General features: G+C 34.1%; 1 protein-coding gene across 11 annotated transcripts in view; it reads left to right on the top strand.

The window, feature by feature from the left end:
• The window catches only part of C10H12orf50 (chromosome 10 C12orf50 homolog), a 54,018-nt gene extending 28,911 nt beyond the window's left edge, over window positions 1-25,107 (top strand). For 3 of the 11 annotated variants that reach the window (XM_063712213.1, XM_054527477.2, XM_024257040.3), the window contains 10 exons: window positions 7,808-7,963; window positions 9,351-9,428; window positions 9,510-9,623; window positions 11,251-11,361; window positions 16,600-16,707; window positions 18,010-18,126; window positions 19,560-19,664; window positions 19,923-20,126; window positions 21,841-21,933; window positions 24,786-25,107. In XM_063712213.1, the coding sequence (XP_063568283.1) occupies window positions 7,808-7,963; window positions 9,351-9,428; window positions 9,510-9,623; window positions 11,251-11,361; window positions 16,600-16,707; window positions 18,010-18,126; window positions 19,560-19,664; window positions 19,923-20,126; window positions 21,841-21,933; window positions 24,786-24,811 (1,112 nt within the window). In that variant the 3' untranslated portion in view covers window positions 24,812-25,107. The remainder of the gene's footprint in view (window positions 1-7,807; window positions 7,964-9,350; window positions 9,429-9,509; window positions 9,624-11,250; window positions 11,362-16,599; window positions 16,708-18,009; window positions 18,127-19,559; window positions 19,665-19,922; window positions 20,127-21,840; window positions 21,934-24,785) is intronic. The other 8 variants (XM_054527479.2, XM_054527478.2, XM_063712214.1 and 5 more) reach the window with 5 other exon arrangements.
• Window positions 25,108-25,925: the final 818 nt, after the last annotated feature.

The following is a 25,925-nucleotide window of genomic DNA, read 5'->3' as shown; positions in this document are numbered from 1 at the left end:
GAAGTTTACCAAAGACAATCCGGTAAAGAGACAGTTAAAAAGAGTTCTTCTGGGCCGGGCACGGTGGCTCACGCCTGTAATCCCAGCACTTTGGGAGACCGAGGTGGGCGGATCACGAGATCAGGAGATCGAGACCATCCTGGCTAACACGGTGAAACCCTGTCTCTACTGAAAATACAAACAATTAGCCAGGCATGGTGGCCGGCCCCTGTAGTCCCAGCTACTCGGGAGGCTGAGGCAGGAGAATGGCGTGAACCCGGGAGGCGGAGCTTGCAGTGAGCCAAGATAGCGCCACTGCACTCCAGCCCGGGCGACACAGTGAGACTCCATCTCAAATAAATAAATAAATAAGTAAATAAATAAATAAAATAAAAAGAGTTTTTTTGGGATTGGAACAAACTTGAAAGATTGGCCTTGAAGCTTAGCTCTGCAAAGGAGTCAGAATTTACTTGGGTTAAACTGTGGAGCAATTCATGCCCTAGTGCATTGATGAAAACAATGGAGCATTACACCAGCAATGAATGGAGGCTAACATCTCAGTGTGATACCAACAGAGGTGGACAGCTTAACAGAGAAACCAGGGAATGGGGCAAAATGAGCCCTGCTAAAGCCCGTGTTATCCCTGTTAACTGCGGACATGCCAAGGCTACATCCTCTGAGGAATGACAACAGAGGCTGCATATTGTGGGAGAAAATAAATTTTACTAAAATATTCCAACAAAGTCACTCAAAAATTAAAAAGCAAACAACAAGCTTCAGGTTTAGGATGAGAAGTCAATATTCAGAGGTGCTACAATATATTATCACAAATGTTGAGTTTTCAATAAAAATTATAAGACATGCAAAGAAACAGAAAAGTATAATCCACATACAGAAATAAAGGAGGCAACAGAATGCCTATGAGAGGGTTGTGATGTTCAACTATGCATTGATTTTTTTTTTTAACTTTTATTTTGACTTCAGGGGTACAGGTTTGTTTGTGCAAGTTTGTTCTAAAGATAAATTGCATGTCCTGGGGTCTGATGTACATATTATTTCATCACCCAGATTATAAGCATAGTACCTGATAGGTAGTTTTTCAATCCTCACCTTCCTCTCACCCTCCACCCTCAAGTTGGCCCCAGTGTCTGTTCTTCCTTTCTTTGTGTCCATGTGTACTCAATGTTTAGCTCCCACTCGCAAGTGAGAAGGTGCAGTGTTTTGTTTTCTATTACTGTGTCAGTTTGCTTAGGATAATGGCCTCCAGCTCCGTTCATGTTGCTGCAAAGGACATTATCTCATTCTTTTTTATGGCTGTGTGGTATTTCATGGTGTATATGTGCCACATTTTCTTTATCCAGTCTACCATTGTTGGGCATTTAGGTTGACTCCATGCCTTTGCTATTGTGAATAGTGCTGTGATGAACATACACATGCATGTGTCTTCATGGTAGACTGTATATACCCAATAATGGGATTGCTGGGTCAAATGGTATTTCTGTTTTAAGTTCTTTGAGAAATTGCCAAACTGCTCTCCACAATGGCTGAACTAATTTTACATTCCCACTAGTAGCGTATAAGCATTCCTTTTTTCTGCAGCCTCGCCACCATCTGTTATTTTTTTAGCTTTTTAATAATAGCCATTCTGATTAGTGTGAGATAGTATCTTATTATGGTTTTGAGTTGCATTTCTCTAATGATTAGTGATGATGAACATTTTTTCGTATGCTTGTTGGCTGCATATATGTCTTCTTTTGAAAAGTGTTCATGAGCAGACAATGATTTAAAGCAGTAATTATAATACGTCCAAAGACCTAAACTCCTGTGTAAAGAAGTAAAGAACGGTATTATGACCACATCTCAACAATAGAGACTATCAATGGATAAAAACTATGAAAAAACCCTAACAGATTGAAATTTTGGAGTTGAACACACAATATCTGAAATGGGAAAAAAATACTATAAGGGATAAAGGGTAGATTTGAGAACTGCAAAAGGAAGAATCAGTAAATTTGAAGATAAATCAACGGAGATTATACAATCTGAAAAACCAAGAGAAAAATAAATGAAAAAAAGATGAACAAAGCCTAAGAGAAATATGAGGCAATTTACCAAAATGCAAGGAAAGAAAAAATAATGGCTGAAATTCCCCAAACTTAATTAAAAAATTAATCTGCATATACAAGAAGCTCAACAAACTCTAAGTTAGATATACACAAATATATCTGCAGCCAGACACATCATAAGAAAAAAGATAAATACCAGTGATAAAAGCAAATTCTGGAGAACAACAAGATAAAAATGTTTTATTGCACATAATAGAACCCCAGTATGATTAACAGCTACCTTCCCATCAGAAACAATATAGGCAGTATTCACTATAGACTGAAAGAAAAAAAACTGTGGCAATCAAGAATCTTTGTCCAGAAAACTAGTTTTAAATGCTGTATTTCAAAAATAAAAAGGCAAATAAAGACATTCAAAGAAAACAAAAACTGAGAGAATTTGTTGCCAGTTTGTCCACCTTAAAAGAAATGCTAAAGGAAAACTTTCAGGTGGAAAACAAGTGACCTGAGTCAGTATTTCAAATCCATATGAAGAAACAAAGTATGCTGATAAAGGTAGTTGTGTAACTATAAAAGTATCATAAGGGCATATTTCTTTTCCTTCTGTAATCTGATTTTAAAATTTTATAAAACAATATATAAAATTTTTTTTTTAGTCTGTTACATTTAGAAATGTAATATATTTAACGATAGCCACACAAAAGAGGCAGATGGAAGCAAAACTGTATGATGACAAAGAAATGACACCAGAGAGTAACACAAATCCATAGGAACAAATGACGAGAATTAGAAATTATAAATAAAAAGGTTAACAGTCTCTGTTTATAGAACAAACTATAAATACCTACTTGATCTTTTCCCCCTCTTAGCTCCTTTAAGAAACATATAATTATCTTAAGTAATAATTATAACAATGTATTACCGGGTTTGTCATGTATAGAAATGTAATATATGTTACAATAGTAGCACAGAAAGGAGGAAGAGGGCATAGAGCTGTATAAGAGTAACCTCTTATATCTATCTCACTGGTGTTAAATTAGTATAAAAGTGAAATAGATTCTGATGTTAAGAAGCATATAGTAAGCCATAGAGCAACCTAAGAAAATACTATAAAAAATGAAGAATGATTAAAGGAATTTAATATTATACTAGAAAATATTCATCAGTGTAAAAGAAAGAGAAACAGCAGAATATGAAACATATAGAAAACAAAGTAAAATAGTGCACCTAAATCCAACTATATCAATAATTACATTAAATGTGAATGGGTTAAAAAATTCAATCAAAAGGCAGAGATTGTGAGAATAAAATTAAAGATAAAACTATATGCTGTCTACAGAAAACACTTTTTAAATTCAATAGCCCAAACAAGCTGAAAATAAAAGAATGGAAAATATATACCATGCAAACATATTATAAACAAGAAAATAAAAGACTTGAACAACTGTAAAGCAACTAGACCTAACAGACATCAGCAAAACACTCCATTTAACAATTGTAAAATACACATTTTTCTCTAGTGCACAAGAAACATTTTCCAGTATAGATCACATTCTAGGTGATAAGATAAGCCTGAATAAATTTAAAATGATTGAAATTGTGCAGTGTATGTTTTCTGAATATAATGGTTTTAAAAGTTGAGAGAAAAATATTGGGACATTCACAAATATATGGAAATTAAATAGCACACATGTAAATAACCAAGAAATTACAAGAAAATTACAAGGGTACTCAGCCAATACTTTGTGTTTAGTAAAAGTAAAACATAGCATACCAAAACTCATGGCATGTAAGTAAAGCAGTGCTTAGAAGAATATAAGTTGTAAATGCCTATATATTTTTTAAAAATCTCAAATAGGTAACCTAGGCTTATACCTTATGACGCTGGAAAAAGAAAAGCACATTAAATCTAAAGCAAACAGAATGAAGCACATAATGAAAATTAAAGCAGAAATTAATGAACTAGAGAATATGAATAAAGAAAACCAATAGAGAAAGTCAGGGAAAGCAAAAGTTGGTTATTTGATAAAATCAGGAAAATTAAAATTCTTTAACTTGACTGACAAAGAAAAAAAGAGATAGGTTGAAATTACTAAAATCAGAAATAAAAAATGAGACATAATTCCCAATATTACGAAAATAAAAAGAATTAAAAGGGAATAATGTGGACAACTATATTTCAACAAATTAGATAACTTATATAAAATAGACAAATTTCTAGAAAGACACAAACTACCATCACTGACTCTAGAAAAAAAGAAAAAAATTGAATACATCTATAGGAATAAGGAGATTGATTGGGTATTTAAAAACATTGCCACAATTAAAATCTGGGCTCAGATGGCTTCAATATTGAATTGTAACCAACATTTAAAGAAAAATTAGTACTAATTTGTCACAAATTCTTCCAAAAAAAAAGATGATGCAACACTTTCCATCTCATGTCTATGAGATGTTCTAAGACATTACACGAAAACTACAGACCAAACTTTTCCTATGAATATAGACACTGAAAAATACTCAACAAAACTCGATTACACTAAATCTGACAGCTTTAAAATGGAATTGTATTCCATAACTGAGATTAACCCAGAAACAAGGTTGGTTTAACTTCCCAAAATCAATTTCTGTAATAATAATAATAATAATAATAATAATATACCCATAATAATATAATAAAGAGCAAAAGACACATGATCATCTTAACAGATGAATAAAAAACAGTTGATAAAAATTTGACACACATACATTATAAAAAATATTCCACAAACTAGAAACAGAAGAAAACTTCTTCAACCTGATGAAGAATATATATGAAAAATCCACAGCTGACAGCATACTTGATGAAATACTGAAAGCTTTACCCCTAAGATTGGGAAGAAGACAAGGGTGTTCATTCTTGTCATTTGTAGTCAAGACAGGGAAATTGTTGCAACATCATCAGCTAAAAGGCTTCTATGTTGGAAAGAAAGAGCAACATTATCTCTATTTGCATATGGCATGATCTTTTATTTAGAAAATTCTAGAAATCTAAAAATTATTAGAAATAAGTTTAGCAACATTGCAGGACACAATATTAATATGCAGTAATGAATTGTGTTTCTTTACAGTAGCAGTGAACAAACTGAAAGTGAAATGAAAAAAATCCCACTTACAATAGCATCAAAGAGGAAAAAATATTTAGGAATTAATTTAACATAAGATGTGCAAAGTTTATATTCAAAAACTACAAAAGATTGTTGAAAGAAATTAAAGAAAACCTTGAAAAACAGAGATATCCTTGTTCATAGATTGACTTTGTGGTTGGTATGCCAGTATTCTCCAAATTGATCCACAGGTTCAACGTAGAACTTATCAAAATCCCAATGGACTTATTTGCAGAAATTGAGAAGTTGATTCTAAAATTTATATGGAAATTTAAGAGACCCAGAATAGTGAAAAAAAATCAGGAAAATGGAAACCAAATTTGGAGGACTTACACTTCCTGATTTCAAAATCTACGAGTTACTACAAAATTGAAGTAATCAAGACTATTTGGACTAGCATAAAAATTGATCTATATGTCATTGAGACAGGATTGTAAGACCAGAAATAAACTGTTATATGAATCAGTTTATGCTCAATTGATTTTCAACAAGGGCGTATAGATCATTCAATGGGGAAAAGAATAGTATTTTCAACAAATGGTGCTAAGACAACTAGATAGCCACATGCAAAGTAATTAAGTAGCACAACTGCATCACATCATAAACAAAAATTAACTCAAAATGGATCAAAGAACAATATTCCATTTTGGAACATTGGATCACTTTAAAAAGGAAATCCACACCCATTAACAGTTACCCCTCGTTTCTTTCCAATGAAACATTGGATCACTCCAAAAAACAAACTCACACTCATTAAGAGTTACTCCTCATTTTTTTTCCAATTCCCAAAACCTACACAGTCACTACTTTACTTCTTGTTTCTATAAATATATCTATTTTTGATATTTTGTTTAAATGGAATCATACAATATATTATTTTTTGTGAATGACTTTTTCCTCTTAGCATGTTTTCAAAATTCATCCATACTTTCACATGCAATAGTACTTTATTACTTTTTATAGCCAAATAGCACTCCATTCTATGGATTTGCCACATTTTATTTATCCATTAATCAGAGAATGGAAATTTAGGTTGTTTCCACTTTTTGATTATTATAAATAATGTTGATATAAACATTTGTGTACAAATGATTACATTTGTATAATATAGACATATATTTTCACATCTCTTGGTATGTAGCTAAAAATGGAATAGATGGGACATATGATGGCTCCATATCTAACCTTTTGAGGAACTGCCAAATTGTTTTCTAAAGTAGCTGCAACATTTTTCATTCCCAACTGCAGTGTACGAAGATTCCAGTTTCTTCACATCCTTGACAACACTTGTTATTGTCTTTTTAGTAAAAAAATTAATCATTGTAATCATTGTAGTATGAAGTGATATCTCATTTGGTTTTGTTTGTTTTTGTTTTTGTTTTGAAACAGAGTCTTGCTCTGTTGTTCAGGCTAGAGTGCAGTGGCATGATCTCGGCTAAATGCAGCCTTAACTTCTCAGGCTTAAGTGATGCTTCCACCTCACCTCCTGAGTAGCTGGGACTACAGGTGTGCGCCATCACACTTGGCTAATTTTTGTATTTTTTTGTAGAGATAGGGTTTCGCCATGTTGCCCAGGCTGGATCTTATTTATTCTTTCTGTGTCACCTTGGGGTTCTGAGTGTTTCTTCATTATCTGGCTGAGAGGGCTGGGAACTGCTTTCCAGCAAAATCTGGGACCTTGTTGGCAGGTGTTATCATGGCTCACCTCCATATGCCAGGGGGCTGGCTATTTTTCATTGACTGCTTTTTCTTTTGGTGTCATATCTAAAAAACTTTGCATGACCTAAGGGTTCTTCTATGATTTTTATAGCTTCAGCTCTTTCATTTTGTTCTTAGATCCACTTTGCATGAATTTTTGTTTCTAATGTGATGAAGTTGTGCAACTTAATTACTTTGCATGTGGCAATCTAGTCGTCCCAGCAACATTTGTTGAAAATACTATTCTTTCCCCCATTGAATGGTCTGTGTACCCTTTTTGAAAATCAGTTGAGCATAAATTGATTCACATGAAGATTTAGTTCTGGTCTTGCAGTCCTATTCCAATGATACATCGATCTACTTTTATTTTTATGCTAGTCCAGATAGTCTTGATTACTTTAGTTTTGTAGTAATGTCCATATAAATGTTAGAATCAGCTTCTCAATTTTTGCAAATAAGTCCATTGGGATTTTGATAAGAGTTGTATCATACCTATAGATTAATTTGGAAAATATTGCCATACCGACCACAAATCAATCCATAAACAAGGATATCTTTCCATTTCAACATTTCTTTAACTTCTTTCAGCAATATTTTTATTTCATTGAAATAAGATAAAAATCTTTTTCAATATATATATTTTCAGAATCTTTTTCAGAATATAAATTTTGCACATCTTATGTTAAAATTAATTCCCAAATATTTTTTTCTCTTTGATGCTATTGTAAGTGGGATTATTTTTCATTTCATTTTCAGTTTAATCATTGCTAGTGTGTAGAAACACAATTCACTAATGTATTATTATTGTACACATTTTAAAATAATATATAGTTAATTAGGAGGGCAATGATTGATTATTAAATCTACTTATCATCACATATATCTTGAACAGACTGAAATGTTGCATTTTCTCTGCAGATATCACACTACAGAAAGAAATTCAGGAAGGAATTCCACTCCAGACCCAGAGTCAGGAACCTCTGAAACTTCAGGAAAATATATTACGACCCATCCACCATCCTTTAGTTTTAAAAACTAATTTTGAGGAAGAAGAGGAAGTAGATGAACAAAATGGTTAGTAGACCTTTTTTCAGGTCTACAATGCACATTCAAAAACCTCACATTTTCTACATATGTGTTTAACTGTAAAGGTTTATGATGTAATATATAAGGCAGATTTTGCAGAGAAAATAACTATAATTGTATTAAACAAATTTAATTCATTATGTTCTAATTTGCTATATATTTATGATGTATTGGATTGGAAAGTTTTTGTTGTATGATGGCTGGGAGACAGATCTGATGCTTAAGTATATATAGGTGCTTCATATACACCATGGAACACTATGCAGCCATAAAAAAGGATGAGTTCATGTCCTTTGCAGGGACATGGATAAAGCTGGAAACCATCATTCTCAGAAAACTAAACAAGAATGGAAAACCAAACACCACATGTTCTCACTCATAGGTGGGAGGTGAACAATGAGAACACATGGACACGGGGAGGGGAACATCACACACCAGGGCCTGTTGAGGGGTGGAGGGCCAGGGGAGGGATAACATTAGGAGTGATACCTAATGTAGATGACGGGTTGATGGGTGCAGCAAACCACCATGGCACATGTATACCTATGTAACAAACCTGCACGTTCTGTACCTATATCCCAGAACTTAAAGTAAAATATATATACATAAAAATGTATATATATAGATATTTATATATCTACAGGTGCTTATAGAGATACTAATAAGCTATGTTTTTTATGTATGTTTCTAAAACATTGGTGCGTAAGTGTATCTGTTTATCTATATATCTATTAATAATATATCAGTTTCATGTTTAATCCTGGAAGTTATAGAGATCTATGTAGTAGTTAATAATCTATAAATCACTGTCATCTGCATTATTCTAAGTCATCCTCACAAGAGTATGAACAGGCTTAGGACCCATGTCTTTGCATTTTAGTTCATCCTTTGCCTCCCATATCAACCCAGCACAGTGGTGCCAGAAAATGTGTATATACAAGATAAACATGAAGAAAATCTCTCAATCTGCCTTTGTGCTGGAATATGTCCTTCTATGGACTATGGGCCACCATAGTTTCGTGCTTTGGGAATACACTGAGCTATTTATTACTATTTCTGTGTGCTGCAGCTCCATGTCTCTCATGCCTACATCAACCTCGAAATAAACATACACCATCTCAGCATTGAATCTATACATTCAGCGTCTGATTTCAAAGTACATAATACATAGCCCTTTCTTTTCTCTTGACATTGTTTTCAATACTTAAAATGTAGCAATATGAAACATTTACTAGTATGTAAAATTATTGATTTTAGAAATATAAAAAAGTAATATATCCATGAAAACAGTATTTGGGGTTTTTGTTTCTGGTTCATAAATTTTCAGATTATTTGGCTTTGGGGCAATTTAATTTAAAAAATCTATATCCTATAGATGCTTCTAGTTTATGGACAAAGACTCCTGAAGAAATTGAAGAAAAAAGAGCAATAAAGGAGATGTGTTATAAATCTGGTAAGAAATCAAACATTTTTGTATTTTCTAATACTTGATGTGATAAATATACTAACCATTACTTTTCATATGGTTGATTAGGGGAATACTACAGATTTCATACTCCTCCAGATATTTTATCGTCAAAAAGCATGACCCCTACAGCAGAAAAAGAGTTAGAAAAGCCTTTGGAAAATGGCAGTGAATTGCAAGAAGGTAAGAAATGAAAAGGCAGCATTCATAGTGATCTATAAGAGATACTTGGTGTGATAGACTGAATCATTTAGTATGATGTACAGAAGAATAAAGTGATAAATAATACATCATAATTAAGCGCTAGAAGAAAGTGTTTGTATTGGATGACCCAAAGCTGCTATTAATGAGATTATGTTATCCTAGAGAGGTGGCAGAATGAATATACTTCATTAACAGGTAATGACACTACACACTCCATGGGGTAATCCTGTAAATAATTTGCTTTTACCATTTTATTTGTCTTTGAAATAAATCCCCCTGTGAAAGAGGTCTAGATTTTTCTTTCTGAAGAGAAAAGTAAGCCTAGCCCAAGAAGAACAAAAGAGAGATCACAGAACGACGCTAGTGGCAGAACAGAGATTATTCGGTCATTGAATGAAAGTCTTCTGTGGACCAGGCTATTTCAGGGGCCACGCTGGAGGACAAATCGAAGGCTCTGTGTTTTATGGTGCTTACCTTTGGAGAATCTGATATACTGTGGATGAACATCTGCAAGATGTGCAAGTGTTTGTAGCGAACTATTCAAACATATGGCGGTAGGTGGCAGCAAGACATCATCAGATGGAGCAGAGTCCGTAAGACTTGGGAGCCATATAGGGAAGGACAGATTGCAGGCCCGGACTACTCAGAGGAGAAGAAACAAAAGGAAACAAAAACAAAAGAAGAAAACAAGTTAGCAATGAACATTAAAAATGGCAGATTATAAAGACAATTATATGTACTTTTGCTTTATATTATGCTTTTAAAGGCTTTTTATTTTTTAAATAGTTTCAGTCAATTCCTACATACCCTTCACCTAGATTTCCTTCAAACGTTATCATTTTACCACATTTGAATTTTCACTGTCTCTAAATACACACGTTGTTATTATAATCTTCTGAACTGTTTGAGAGAATAAGTTACAGAAATGATATCTCTTTGCTTTTACATAACTGTAGTATAAATATAAAAATCAGAAAATGACCACTGACACAATATCATTTGAAACCCTCTTTTCCCACACATTTTATCAATTATGCCATTAATTCCTTTATAGTAAAATAAATTTTTCCCCTGCTCTAGCTAGGATCCAATCCAGAATCACACATTGCATTAGGTTGTCATGTCTCTTTCATTCTGCTTTTAATAGTTTATTTTAGAAGAAAATTATCCAGAAATGCATGAGGAAAGCTGAGAGTATTATTTAATTATCAATGTAATTAGCATTTTGTAGTCAACAGTGACTCTAATACTTTTTATCTGTTTGTTCATGGTGAACAGATAAAATCAAAAGCAATATTACAAAATTCCTTATATGAGAAACATATCAAACTAAATATATTATGTATATACAATAGTGTTAGATTGCTTACAATTTTAATTGCCATTGAATAAATAATCCAAATAGACTATGTTTGCTTACTTCTTTGTTGACACTTACAGAATTTAAAGCTCATGTATTTATTAATTTATTGTTTATCAGATCACAGTGCAAACAATACTTGCATTAACTTTAAAGCTTTTTTACTTTCATCATGAATTCTATCATAAATTTCTTATTTAAGCATCTAATAATTTCTGGGGTGACTTTTTTTCTTCTTATTTCTAGGAGATAGTCTTACAGTTCCGACAAAACTTAGCCAATATGAAAGGCAAGGTGAAATAAAAACATCATTGCATGGGAAACCAAAGACTGACATTGCTGCTTTTGAAAATGGAGGTGAGTTAATTTATTACTGATTGACTCTGAATATATCACCATATAATAAATGAGTCTGAATTTTAGCTTTTACAACTAATTTTCTTTTTTTGTCCATGTCATGTTTAACACAAGAGGTTGGAGGTATATCACAAAATCAGTTGCTTTCAGAGACCAAAATCTCTGCCAAATTCCTTGTGTGAATTTGTGTTCAGTGTGTAAGACATTCCATTTTCCATATTTCAATGAGAAACCTGTGTGTGTGTGCGTGTGTGTCTGTGTGTAGGCTCAACTCCAGACTATAATGAATTCAGGTGTTATGTATGTGCTGTAATATACTATAACAGGGCTATAAATGAAGGAGGCACTTAATAAATCATTTGATTAAGTCTACTTTTTATTTATTTATTTATTTATTAGATGAAAGTCTCACTCTGTCACCTAGGCTGGAGTGCAGTGGCACAATCTCGGCTCACTGCAACATCCGTCTCCCGGGTTCAAGCGATTCTCCTGCCTCAGCCTCCTAAGTAGCCGGCACTACAGGTGTGTGCCACCACACCCGGCTAATTTTTGTGTTTTTAGTAGAGACATGGTTTCACCATGTTGGTCAGGCTGGTCTCAAACTCCTGATCTCAGGTGATCCGCCCACCTTGGCCTCCCAAAGTGCTGGGATTACAGTCGTGAGCCACCGAACCTAGTGGACTTAAAGTCTACTTTAAAGGAGCTATATTCAAATATATATCATTTGTCATCACATTCTAACTGTGTATTATAGCTTAGATATCTTGGAACTGCTTTTTAGCATAAACATGTTGGAAAATCTGTCTTTTGATTGAAAATTCCAATCGTTTGTTTTGAAAATATATAGAGACTTTGTGGGGAGGTTGAAAGGTGTGGCTGGTGGGAACAATATGTGTGAAAGGTAGGAAGGAGGTTGAGAGCAGGTATCAATAAGTACCAGTATCTCTTAGGCATATTGGTGATACTTTCTGCTGTCCTGGTGTCAGCCATTTTCTTCTGTGTGCCCCCCACCGCCTTTTTTTTTTGGAGCTAAAGTAATTTGATTATTTTTTCTCCTTTCTTATATCTGCAGCAGTTTTAGTCTAGCTGTTTTAGTCTAGCTGTAATTGTTTGGTTGCCTTGAAGCAATAAGTTTTAGCTACAAATTAGAAACACTGGCAGTTTCTCCCACCGGAGTTCACACTGTCTGTATAACCTATATAAGTGGGATCCACTTAACCCGAGCAGTTCTAACTGAACAGTTTGTTGAAATATCATTAAATCAGATAGCCTTTTTGGTTAATAAAAGGTTATTTTTAGCCATTGATAAACTAATTGTTTCATATAAAAATAAACTTTCCTTCACGTTGTAACATTAATAATATATTTCCTACTTTGTTGGGAGTTAGAAAATGTGAGAATGTCATTATACTGTCATTAGCCTATCTAATATTAATAATATTGTTAGAGTAATGAACTAGTTGAAAAACCATACTAAAAGAATATTTTAAAAATTCCATTATCTGGTATACTAAGTTCCGGTATAGTCAAGCTTATTGATTTTCCAGGCATCATAACGTTCTCTGTGTCACTAGATAAAATAATCTTCTGCATATGTGTATATGATAGATATATCTAAACATATTTAGGCTCCTGCATTCATAAGACATCTTTGAAATGAAGATGATCAAAACTGAAATTATAATTAATGAATTAGTATTCATTTCAAGAAAAATACTTGAGGCCTTGTCTTGTCTTAATATTATTTTAATGTGTTATTACACTTTAATAAAGTTCACAGATCTGAAGTGAATAGCTTGTTGAAATTTTACTTGTGTATGTATCAATATAACCATATTTATGGTACTCCAGATGGCTCCTTCTCTCCAAGTCAATAGTCTTCTCCCAGTGGTAACCACTACTCTGGTCGCTATTACTATAGGCTAATTTTGCATTTTTTGACCTTTATAGAAGTGGAAATATACAGTTTGAACTCTTTTAGTTTGGATTCTTTTACTTAATGCTCTTTGTATTAGACTGATCCATGCTGTTGATTGTAGCAGTAAATATCTTTTTCTTACTTTGCTGTAAATATCTGTAAATATCTATAGATAGATATATACCACACACATACACACATATCTACATGTAAGACATATACTGTATATGTGTATATATATATATAAAAACAAACTTGGGCATTTCTCTATGTATATAGTATATATATACACACAGTTGATACACACACAAACACACACACAATTGATTCCTGTTATTCCTGGTTGCTATGTTCTATAAAGTTGACATGAACACTGAATTAGCAAACACTGAACCATTGCTCCTCGGGGAACTATGTACACGCACACATATACATACATCTCACACAGATTATAATCTTAAATCATAGAAATTACTCATCCTGGTATATTCTGTTTTCCTTATTTTACAAAAGAGAAAACAAAGTTCAGAAGTCTTAAGTGACTCTCTTGAGGTTGCCCCACTAACAAACCTCAGAACTGGGATTCAAACCCCTTCCACCTCTCCCCAGAGCCAGAGCTTCTTCCACTGTGCTGTGCTGCCCTCTCCTGTCTCCAGCCATTCTTTGGTCATCTCTGTATGAACTGAAATGAGAATGCTGAGCATTGCCATTGTTAGACCTCAGCTAGGAATGTGCGGGTCCAGCAACTCAAAATTTTCACCACTCTGCATACGTTTGCAAACAACAAACAAACATAAAAACAATGCATGAAAGCACCATGAGTATTGATATTGGGATTTGACGGACAATATTTCCAGTTGGGACTATTATTAACATTCTTGTACATGTCTTCTAAAGGCCATATGCACACCTTTTCTTTGAGATTAGCTTGCTCTGTATCCTTACTCACAATTAGTGTTTTCAGTCCTTTAACTTTAGCCTTTCCTGTGGGTGGCTAGTGGTACATCGTTGTAGTTTTAATTTGTATTTCCTTGATGACTCATAATGTTAACACCTTTTCATAAACTTATTGGCCATTTTGACTTTCTCTTTTGTCTGGTGCATTTTTAAGTCTTTAGCCCATTTAAATTTTTTTTTCTTATTGATTTCTCTAGATAAATCTGGATACTTTCTGACAACCTACTGTCCTGTTCACTAATTCTCTTCCTCTCTGCTCTTTAATCCGTGTTTTAAATTCTAAATTTCTATTTGACCTCCTTATTGACTTTCTACTTAAATTCTCCATCAGTTTTCTATTTTGATAATGTTCTTGTTATTTTTTGCAACTTCCTGTTTGATTACACTTGGGTATCTTTCATTTCCCTCAGGTTTTTGCTCAATTGTCCTGTCTTACTATGCCTTCTAATATTTTATTTGATGCTGAACAATATGGATAAAAATTGCATAGTTATTAATGATGTTATTTCTCCACAGAGAAACTTTTCTCCTGGCAGGCAGCTAGACTATCAGCAGACCACCTTGATTCTATGAAGGACTAGCTTTGGGCTTTATTAGGGATGATGCCGTAGATGATACATTATTTTTCCTTTCTTTGGAGGTAGAGTCCTTATTCCTCAGATAAGACCCTTACCCCTAAAACATTGCTTTACTGGGTTATCAACTGAGACATGGGATGTTCACCAAGATACCTCTACTCTGGCAAAGCTTGAATGCCAAATTTTACCTCCCAAGCAGTATGTAGATGCTGAAATCTCTGACCAGTTTTTAGCCTCCCAGATGCTGTTTTTGCTTATTTCCTAGGGTTCCACACTGTACCTGAAAAGTATGGGAGTCAGATAAAAATTTAAAGGGAGTTTTATGCCTATTTCAGAGGAACTTCTTTGTTGTTCTTCCTTTTTCATTCCCCCCTCAATTTCAAGCCAATTAGACAGTCCCAGACTTTCGGCTCTTTCTTTCTCACCTCCTTGGTTTCGCTTTCTGCTTGTTATTTCCTTACATGATGAATTAGACGTGCTTTCAAGGAAAAATCTGTAGTAAGTGTGGAGGGTAACTCCTTCAGGGAAAAAAGCCAGGGTGAATGTGAACATACAATTGACTTTGTGTCCTTCCATTGCTCTCAGGCATTGCAGTCACATGCGTTGGGTTGTTTTCCAATCAGTTTGTTTTGGTATTTTATAGTTGTTTTTGGGATGAAAGTTATTCTAATAAAAGCCATTTTGGTCGTGGTAGAAACCAAAAATCTTTTTGAAATTTTTATCACTGCTTTTGTGTAAGCTCCTTGAGGCTAGGAACTGTATATAATCAATCACTATAGATAAATCTCTGTAGTAGAATGCCTTGCACATTATGTGCACTCAGTAAATACTTGTAGAATAAAGGATGATATGTTCAAATGCATTGAATGACTGGGTGAATGTAGACATGTTTATAAAATTTACAGTTAACTGGAGATTAATTTGTTGGAACAATGAGCCAAATCTTACAGGGTAACTTCAAGCAATGATAAACATACATTCTTACATTTAGGTACAAAACATTAAATAGTGGCTTTTCTTTAAGTTGGGAAAAACCCAATGTGATGGCGTTTTTGAGGGGAAAATAGAGTGAGTTTTTTTGGCCACAATGTTTTACAATTTAGGCATGTGTTTTCACTACCAAATAGCGATGGTAAAGTCACATTGGATTATTAGAGGCAGTATAGAAAGATAGTTAAATGTGATTTAAAGTACTCAGTAAAGGGTCAGATTCCTAGAAAATTACTCCATGAATGGCAAGTATTATTTTACTAGTTCTGCTGATTTCTCCACAGCTTAGTTCCCATTTGGGTGTCATTTTAAAATAACGTTATTTGAAACAAATACGTTAAGAAAAGATAACGTATGGTGAAGAATTTCGGAATTTTGTATGCAACGTTTAAAGCAACTATGGATATTTATCCTGGAAAATAGAAGTCCTTGGGGAAATATGGAAACTGCTTTAATATATCTGAAGATGTTATATGGAAGATAAATTACATTTACTCTGAGTATCTCTAAAGGGTGGGACTAAAGATTATTATACATTAAGGAAAATTTTGTTGACTCTGAATTTTCTTGCAATTATCTATATGTAAGTTTACATACTGCATATTCATATACATATATATTAATACTCATGTATTAATCTAAGCATATAAATGTATGGAGATGGAGATGGTATCACTGAGAGGTGTCCAAAGAAAGGTGAACAAAAGGGGTATTGTAGAAAATGTTCCTGTATTGAAAGCTAGTTTGTGTGACTTTCTGCCACTGTTGCCCACTGACAGTAAGGTTTTGTCATAGGAGGTGACTGTTATGTTCCACAGAGGGTCATATTTCTTGGAGTCGATGAAAGTGAAGCTTTAACTGAAGAGAAAGAAATCACCGTATCAAAATGTTCAAATACTAAAGGTAATGAATTATTATATAATTTTGATTCATTTGTAATTTGGCTAGACAAGTTAAAGATGAGCTTGCTTGTTATAAAAACCAATATAAGAGGAATGGTAATAAATCAAAATATACACTGAATAGGAGTCAAGAGCTCTAAGGTTCCAGTCCTGGCTCTGTCCCTAATTGTATGACCATTTTTTTAGTTTTCTTACCTGAACAATAGCCTGTTGGATTGTATAATTTCTAGTATTGCGAGTTCTAAAGTTACTGGCTGTCTTAAAAGGCAATACCAAGTCCTTTAATTTATAATATCAGTATAAATGAATTTTGTTAGAAAACATTGTTTGTGAACATTATGAAGAGTTTAATCTCAAAAAGACTTTTGTATTTTATAATTGTTGCTAACACTAGTCTGTGAATAATCAAGAGATATGATAAAATACATCCTCTATATTTTTACACTGCCCTTAACTGTACTTAAAATCCACCAGCTGGCATCTCTCTGCTGAGTGCCTCTCAGTTGCAGACTAAAAGTACAGCTGTCCTGTAATTAGGGGGCTTCACATACTTTCAATCAAAATGTAAACCATTTTATCTACCATCTCTACCATTAAATATTCTCAAGCATAGGAAAGGTTGCCTGTGATCAAATTATTTTTGTGGAAAATTGTAAATCTTTCTCTCATTTTCTCACTCAGAGATGGAAAGGTTTTCCCCAGTCCATCAAAGAAACTCTTAAAGCTATACTAATATGGTAGCCACCAGCTATGTATGACTCTTTAAATTTAAGTTAAAGCTGAATAAAATAAAAAATTCAGTTTTTCATTGGCACTAGCCACATTCCATGTGCTCAATAGTCACAGGAGGCTAGTGGCTGCCATATTGAACAGCACAGATTTAGAACATTTTCATCACTGTGGAAAGCCCTACTAAAGAGTCCTGCTCCAAAGCATATAGCAAGTTAAAGTTGTTACATTTGAAATACTTTCAGAACCCCAATTTAAATGGGACCATTCAATGTAAAAATGTAAAACCTTTTAAATCTTTTGTATGGAGATAGTAAAAATACTGCCACGATTTTTTATTTGCATATTGAAAATGATGGCTATAGTTTCTGAGTTTTGTTTTGTTACTCATGACATTTTGAAATCCACATGGTAACTAGGGAATGTTAATGATGCTTTTCTCACAATTCATAAATATATACTTTATTTTAAAGAGATGTTCCCATTATGTAATGTTTGAATAGTGAAATAACAACTGAAATGCTTTTTTTTAAAACTAATATTGACATTTTATTTTCTTAATTTGCTTTAAAAGATAACAAGGACAGTCCTCATCCAAAGCGTTCCCTAACTACCCGACTAGTACCTACAATGCATGTATTAAATGCTACTGAGAATATCAGTATGAAGTGCAGAGAGGACCCCTCTTCAAGTGAGACATTAGCTCTATCACTTTTTGGCCTTAGATATATTTGTCTTACAATGGATTTGTTTTGCTTATTTAAAATAGAATTTTAAAAAAGAAAGAAAAAAGGTTTAAAAATTATTCAGAACTAAGAATTAAAGACACAATATCCTCTACTAACTCTGACAATGAGCTATGATGTAGGTCCTAGTAAATTATATGCTCTCCCACTAGTTTAATTTTGGTATTAAAATGAATAATACACTACCTTTTTGGAAGATTCACTAGCATAACATTTTAAATTGCACCCATAGTGGAATAATACATTGGCAGCTTTTTATTATATTTTGGATTATTTTTTATTTGTTTGCCTTCTTGACAGTCAGTTCAGTGAGCTACTTCTCTTGATACAGTTAAGACTTGTGAATCTTCCTGATCCCTTCCCTTCTTCCTTCTGTTCCTTGTTTTATTTATTGAACCCCTATAATATTCTTGGATCGCAGCCTGGCACTGATGGGAATACTTGTGATTTGCCCTCAGGAAGCCAAGTTTAGTGGCACTTGTTAAAAATATGGATTCCAAATCCTTGCACTGGGAGCTTGGGAGTGGATCAGGGGCATGATGTTTGAGGAGGAGACAGTGAATCAGAGCTTTACTGAGGGCTTAAAGCTTAAGCTGAAAGTTAGGGCACAGAAAGATTAATTAGTTTACTGTAGAGAACTGATGTAGTCTACACTGTACACTTGATGTTCAATTTCTCTGTGCAGCAGTCACTTGTGAATTTTCAGGAGCCTTGCACAGTGAAGTAACAGAATGCCCCCTCTACAAAATTGTTTTAAGATTCTCTGGAGATATGTACCATAGAAATTCCTGAAAAATTGAGAATACATGTAAAATATTGATGTAAAAACATACAAATACAAAGTGAAAAATTTAATATTCTTAGAACTTATAAATTCTGATTGCTCAATCTTGACCAAACTATCTGTATACCCAACTTAAGAGCTTAAAATAATAAGGTAAAGTTCCCTGAAAGTATTTTACATTAATCCAACTTCTTAAGAAGTAGTAGTTTTGGCTAAAAAAGTACAAAAAGATTCATGTTGAAAATAAGAGTTCTAAAACTACTTAACAATAGCGTTATAATGAGATTTATAATTATATTTTGAATACAATTTTATGTTCCTTTAAAAGAATCCACACATTCCTTTGGAGGAAAGTGTTTTTCTTTGAGGAAAGCTACTTATTGAAAGTTATTTCATCAGTCTATTTCCAAGATAGATTTTTTTAGCACTTAAAAATAAATCACCTTTTGTTCTAAAAAGTAAAGTATTAGGATGTTGCATTTATTTTTTCCTCTTGCTTGACATGTGAATGCACAGATATGTAATTATCACCTACAGTAATTTCAGAGATGAAAGCATCTTTTAAAAAATTGTAAAATTTGTATCTTTTCTAAGTGAATGATGTCCAGCCAGTGAAGAAGCCTCATTTTAAAGGTGTGAAAAAAAGGAAATGGATTTATGATGAACCAAAGAACTTTCCTAACTCTGGAATGCGGAGAGGTAACGTGTCTATATATTTGATATTTCTAAATTGTAATTTTAAAAGAGATTAAATATCAGATATCTTCTACCTGAAAAACAAATTACTGTCATGTGACGTAAATGTTACTTTAGGGGTCAACTCAACTTCTCTAAACTTAATTATTTTGGCTTCTATTGGCTTCCATTATGCTATGCAGTATTTACAGTGCAATATGTTATTTATGGGTGTGAAACCAGCCTGTTTTATTCCTCACTCCCTCCCACCTTTCTTTACAGCAGTACAGGCCCCAAGACCCCAAAATAAAATGAGTTATCACCGCAGTAATAAAAATCGAAATGCTGAGAATGCATCCTATATCCACGTTCAAAGAGATGCTGTCAGGACTGTCGCGTTGAATGCACCTTCCCGCAGCAGGCCCATGCATGGGTCCTACAATAAAGTCCATGTTAACAAGGAACCCAAACCCAGCCTCAGTCCAGGTGAGGTCCTTTGTTGATGTGGTTTACTCTTGTCTGTGGTTTGCATTCCCATGGAATTTCCTGACAGCTTGGCTAATCTTCACTACTACCTACTCCCCTCTTCTTTTCCCTGGCCATCACCACCGTAGAAACTAGTGAGAGGATTTCTTCCATGTGCAGTCCTGCACATGATTTAAAGGATATGGAAGAAAACTTATGTTGTGTGCAGATGACTTCAGATCGCACCTCCCTAGAGTTTTTTTCTCAGAGCACTGCACTTCGTTCCTCCAGGACAGCTTCATGTCACTCTGGAGGATTGTTTTTGAATGGCTGATATTTTCTTGTTCCACTAACTGCATTGTTCAATTTTCACTGTCAGGCTAGTGCCTTGACTTTTCTGTAGGCCTTCATGATTATTTTCTGAAAGGGTTGGTTTGGGGATTAACTGCCATATTTTTGACAACCTCTCATCTCTCTCACCATGGATAGATTGCTTCTAAATCATTTCATCATGTAATAGGCAAAGTCATAGTATATGTCAGGAAGTACAAGGTTACAGGGGAGAAGAGAACCAAATCTCTTTATCTCTTTTTCTTCCTATGTCTCAGATGGATTTTGTTCTTTTGAAGTTGGGTTTCAGTTCTCTAAACTTAATAAAATGCTGCTCAATTCTATATGATTTCATGTTTGTATTCTAAGTTCATGGTTTAGTTAGTGGAGTTCTGAATATTTTGAACTTATGGAAACATAAGACTATATCTTTCTTAGTTTCTTTCATAATTTAATAAATTTTTTAAAAAGTTTATGGGGACACAGTAGGTATATATATTTCTTTTACAATTTAAATATACATTAGCTTATTTCAATTATTTTTCCTTTTGCTTTAAAATAGAATGATACATGGATGTGTATTTGTAAATAAGGATATTAGGTGAAACTTGCTTTTAATTTTATTTATTACTATTATCTTATTTATTGATATTGTTATTGTTATTATTGTTTTACTGCAACTGGATGGCTGTGAAGAATACAATGAATACTAGAAGCATTGCCAATGTCTAGGTTTGTGTGAAGGTGCCAGAACTCATACTCTATATTGCTTTTGCACCATTAGTGCAAATGTCAACACAAGAGAAATGCAAATTATTGGTATTACGGATCATGCTTTGAGAACACAGCTGCACAGTAATACTTGACAACACAAATATAACATTGTTAGATAGTAGTAGAAATGTAGATATGTCAGAGAAAAATAAGTATTTAAGGACCAGGTGAGGATATAAATGCTTTGACTATCTGGGGCAGTGAGTTCGCTATTGCATCATGCCAATTACTGCGACCATGGAAATCACTTCATGGAAGGACATGGGACTTGGGCTGTACCTCATAGTTTCACAGTTTTTAAATAAAAGCTCTAATAAACATTAGCAGAACTTATGCAAAACTATGATGAAGTGATGCAGTGAAAATTTTTATTACATTTAGATATCATACTCTCCTGTAGCTTACCCTTATTTTAAGCATTGAATAGCCAATTAAGAATCTGTAACCATGCTCACTTATAACTTAAATGGTCTTAATAAACTCACTTGTATCCCTGATGCCTTAGTTTTGAAATGGTAAAATGAATTACTTAGAGAATAGCTTAACCCCTGAGATATTTATAACTTTGAAGCACCCTTGGAATATGATTTTAAAGTTATAAAATATTTAATTCTGGATTTTTTTCCCTCAGACAAATATATGTCAACATCATATAATGATTCAGCCTGGCGAAAACGAATTCCTTTTTCAAAAACATATTCAAAAAGTGAAAAGATATATCCAGGTAACTATTTATAAGTGGTTTTAATGTATCATGCAATTCTGAAAATGAACAAGTTTTTAAGTGCAAGGAGTATTTTAGAAAACCTGAAGATAAATAAAAATTTCAAGATATACATGCACACTTAATTACTTGGAGTTTAGTAGGTATCTTGCCTACTAGTAATTTAATTTTACTGTTTTACTGTGTTCCTCTTTGCCTATTTTTATGTGTTACCCAAAAACGTTTTTATACAGTTCTTTCCTGGGCAACAAACAGTAATTGCAGCAATCAGGTAATATGTTAAGATGCATTTTTTTTTTTTTTTTTTTTTTGCTGTGCTGCGAAGCAAATATGTAAAACTGTATTTTAACACAAGACATTAAAGCTTTGCTATATCTACCATAAGACAAATATTGGTATAGGCTGACAGGACATCCAAGGTGAAATTTCTCAGCCAGTAAGTTCTGAAGGACTGTGGTCTCCTCCTTGTGGAACTCTGTGCTCTGGGAGACTGGGGTTCCTTGGAACCTCCTCAGGGTAGAGGTTTGTTGTATCCCTGACCTCAGGTTTTTCTTTTGCTAAACAGCTTGGTGTCTTTTCCCAGACTGTCCTGGGCTGGTTCAGTAGGTTTGGAAATCTACATGGGATAAAATCCTTTCGATTACTTCTCAGACAACTGAACATTTCAGAAAAAGTTCCAGTTAGGGAACTCCTACTGACTACAACTGTGACTCAAGGCACAGATGTGTGTTATATGTTTATATACTGGGGATAACTGTTTTCCATTTTTCCCCCATCTTTCCCAAATCATACTGTGCTGCAAGAGAACCCTGCTGCAGTGCTATTTAATTGATTATACTTTCTCTTAAATTTGTGTGAATTTTCACATGTGATAGCACTGAATTTGGGGGGTGGGGAAAGAGGTGAAGAGTTGATGAAAATCCTAGGTGAAACTTGAAATTGTTGAGCTCTATAGCCTTTTCTCCTATGGTCCTCTTATGGGTGAAGTGATATTTGGAGTATTAAGAGATGTGCTCCTCCCTTATCCCTGTCTTAATGACTTCTCTTGTCTTTCAGTAGCCTTCTCCCCTCCCGTACCAGATAGTTAAATATGAATTACAGATGACATTTAGGAAAGGAAGGGTCACTTCAGCACATAATACATGTACCATCTATGTCTAGCACTGAATCTATGCATTGAGGTATGGCTGTGTTGCAGTTCCCAGATGCAATCTAGGGAGAAAAGCTTTGAAGAGAAATTTTTCACTGTTATCTGGGTTAGGGGGAAGACAAGCCATGTCTAATATAAGAGGACTGGAGACAGCTTCTTGAGATTTTCCAAGTGCTAAGGCTTCGTGGGAGGGCATCTCACATTCCTGTGAGCCTCAAGTGGGAGAGAGTTCACGGGAGAGAGGACCAGTGGGTCCAGATGAAGTCTTCTGGCTGGGATTAAAAGGATAAGCACCAGAAAGAGGCTTTGTTGAGCCATATTGGGGTGGGTCAGTATTTAGCTCTAATCTTGACAGATTGCTTCTGTCAGAGAGCCGAGGAGAAACTGAGCCGGCATCCACTGACCAAATCCTTGTTAACTAAACTATGGTCTGAGGACTAGCTGCAATGACATCACCTGGGAGCTTTTTTAAAACGCAGAATCTCCATTTCAGACCTGCTGAATCAGAATCTGCATTTTAACAACATTCCCAGGTGATTAAGATACACATTAAATTTCGAGAAACCTTAGACTGGGTATCTAGGCCACCATTAAAGAAAAATAAGAGCCCAGCACAGGACCCACCCATGTCAGGACTGTTGAAATTATATTCTCTTACTAGCTCTCTCACAACCACAACCATTCTCTCCTGTTCCAATTCCAGAAATTAGAATCAGTAGCAGGGAGGTGGGGTACAGAGAAAACCCTGAGAAAAAATTTTATATCTGAATGTGACTGAAATGTAAAAGTGAGATGCCTAATAAATCACTGAATTGGACTAAATTTACATGCAGAGGAAGAATGAGGACTTAAGAAATTAGATTTTATAATGAAATAGTTTGTTTTCTTATTTTCTTTTGATTGGGAAATGCATAACCTCACAATGCTTATCCTTCCCAATTGTTGTCATCGCCAGAATAGGAAGAGAAAGATTAGCTTATGTTTCTTCCTGCACATATTCCTGCTAGGTCACAGAGTAGCATTTTCAACATTTCCCAGTGGACAGATGGACTGCTGGAGGAAAGGAGGCAGAAAACACAAGCTGCCATGAGTCTGTTCCTCTAGGGCACTGGCAGCCAGGGCCACAGAAGTGTAAACGGACAGGAGAAGCCTTTTGGAAAAGTGTTGTTGGATACTGTGGGGATAATGCAATAATAGAGGAGAATGCACATGTCTGTGGGTATTAGGGGCAGAAGCTGAAGGCAACTGGAGATGTCATTCTCATTGGTGACCTTCTCTTGAGAATGCACATGTCTGTGGGTATTAGGGGCAGAAGCTGAAGGCAACTGGAGATGTCATTCTCATTGGTAACCTTCTCTTGAGGCCACATGTCCTTTGTAATAGGGATATTGCTGGTGCGAGTGAAGGTGCTTGTCTCCATATGATGGAGCCTTCGTTCTGTTCATTCTGCATGTCCCATAGCACAGCCTTATATACGGTGTCACTTCCATTCTTTTCCACCCCTCCATCCAAATGCAAAACATAGTAAGAATCAAAAAGAAGTGGACTATTTGAAAGGCATTTTGAAAATTTATAAATTAAAACAATAAGATTAGTTTTTCTTTGCCTTTAGATTTATGGCAAGTAATTAGCAAAAGAAGAACAAAATATCAGTGCACTAAACAAGAAAATAATTGAAATATTTTGTGTATTTTATTATTAGAGCCAAGAAGAAATGGGAGCAAGTAAACCTGGAGGTTGAGAGAGAGAAAAATGAGAAAAAAGTGCCAGACATCATCTGATTTACAATCAAAAATGAAAATTCAAATAATGAGATACTCAAGTACTCCATGCTATATAATGGATAGCCAAAGATGATAAAAATGCAAATTCTGAAAATAAGATGCAGGAAGTACATTGTGCTCTTTCAAAACTGATAAAAATGCAAATTACCCACATCTGCCGGGGTATTTATGTAGGTCTGGAATTCATTCCGTGCATTACTACAAGCATTTTAATAAAATTTAAAAGTTTGACAATTAAAATCATTCTTTAATTGTAAACCAAGTTAGATTGCACAGATTGAGAAGTAAAATTGTGCCTTTGATTTCTGTTTTGCAATATTCTTTATGGAAGAAACCTCACTTCTTATTTCTTTACCTGGATTTTAAGCTGGGCCCTCAGCAATGATAACATGTAAAATGTAAATACATTGAATGAAGTTTCAGCGTTACAGTTTGGTGATGAATATGTTAGAGGAATTCCAATAGAAATACACTTTAATGCGTGGTTGAAAGAGATAAAGATTGGTTTATTATTCAGGGCAGTTGTTGAACAATGTTTTAATTGGCAGCTACAAAATCTGTCTGCTGAGGTTTGCTAGATTCAAACCGAAAAATAAACATTTTCCTACCATGAAAATAAAAATTATATGATTATATTGGAGAAAAGGACATGTTTAAGAAAAAAGTAAATTAATAACATGGTGTTCCAAATGTCTTAGTGATATTTTAAGGCATTAGTAACTCCAGAAGCATAAATATTTACAAGTGAAAGAGAGACATCATTTGAAAGCTAATTTTGATTTCTTTTTGCCCTCTTTAGAATTGTGTTTTGAATAGTACTTTTAAATTTAATTTTTAAAATTTTCATCAAAATGAACCACCCACAGTGACTGAAACAAAAAAAAATTTATTCTTTAAATTGAAAAACATGTTTGAAAGCAATATAAGTAACTAACATTTAAAATGATGTAACATTTAAAATGATGTTTTTGTAAGTGTAGTATTTATACTTCTGAGTTTATTAAAGCTTAGAAATTCACTAAGACTTTGGGATATCTCATATTTATATTTGCATGAAT

This window comes from Pongo abelii, chromosome 10, assembly GCF_028885655.2.
Source record: "Pongo abelii isolate AG06213 chromosome 10, NHGRI_mPonAbe1-v2.0_pri, whole genome shotgun sequence".
Taxonomy (NCBI): Eukaryota; Metazoa; Chordata; class Mammalia; order Primates; family Hominidae; genus Pongo; species Pongo abelii.
The sequence above is the reverse complement of the archived record's forward strand: the minus strand, read 5'-3'. Positions and strand labels throughout refer to the sequence as shown.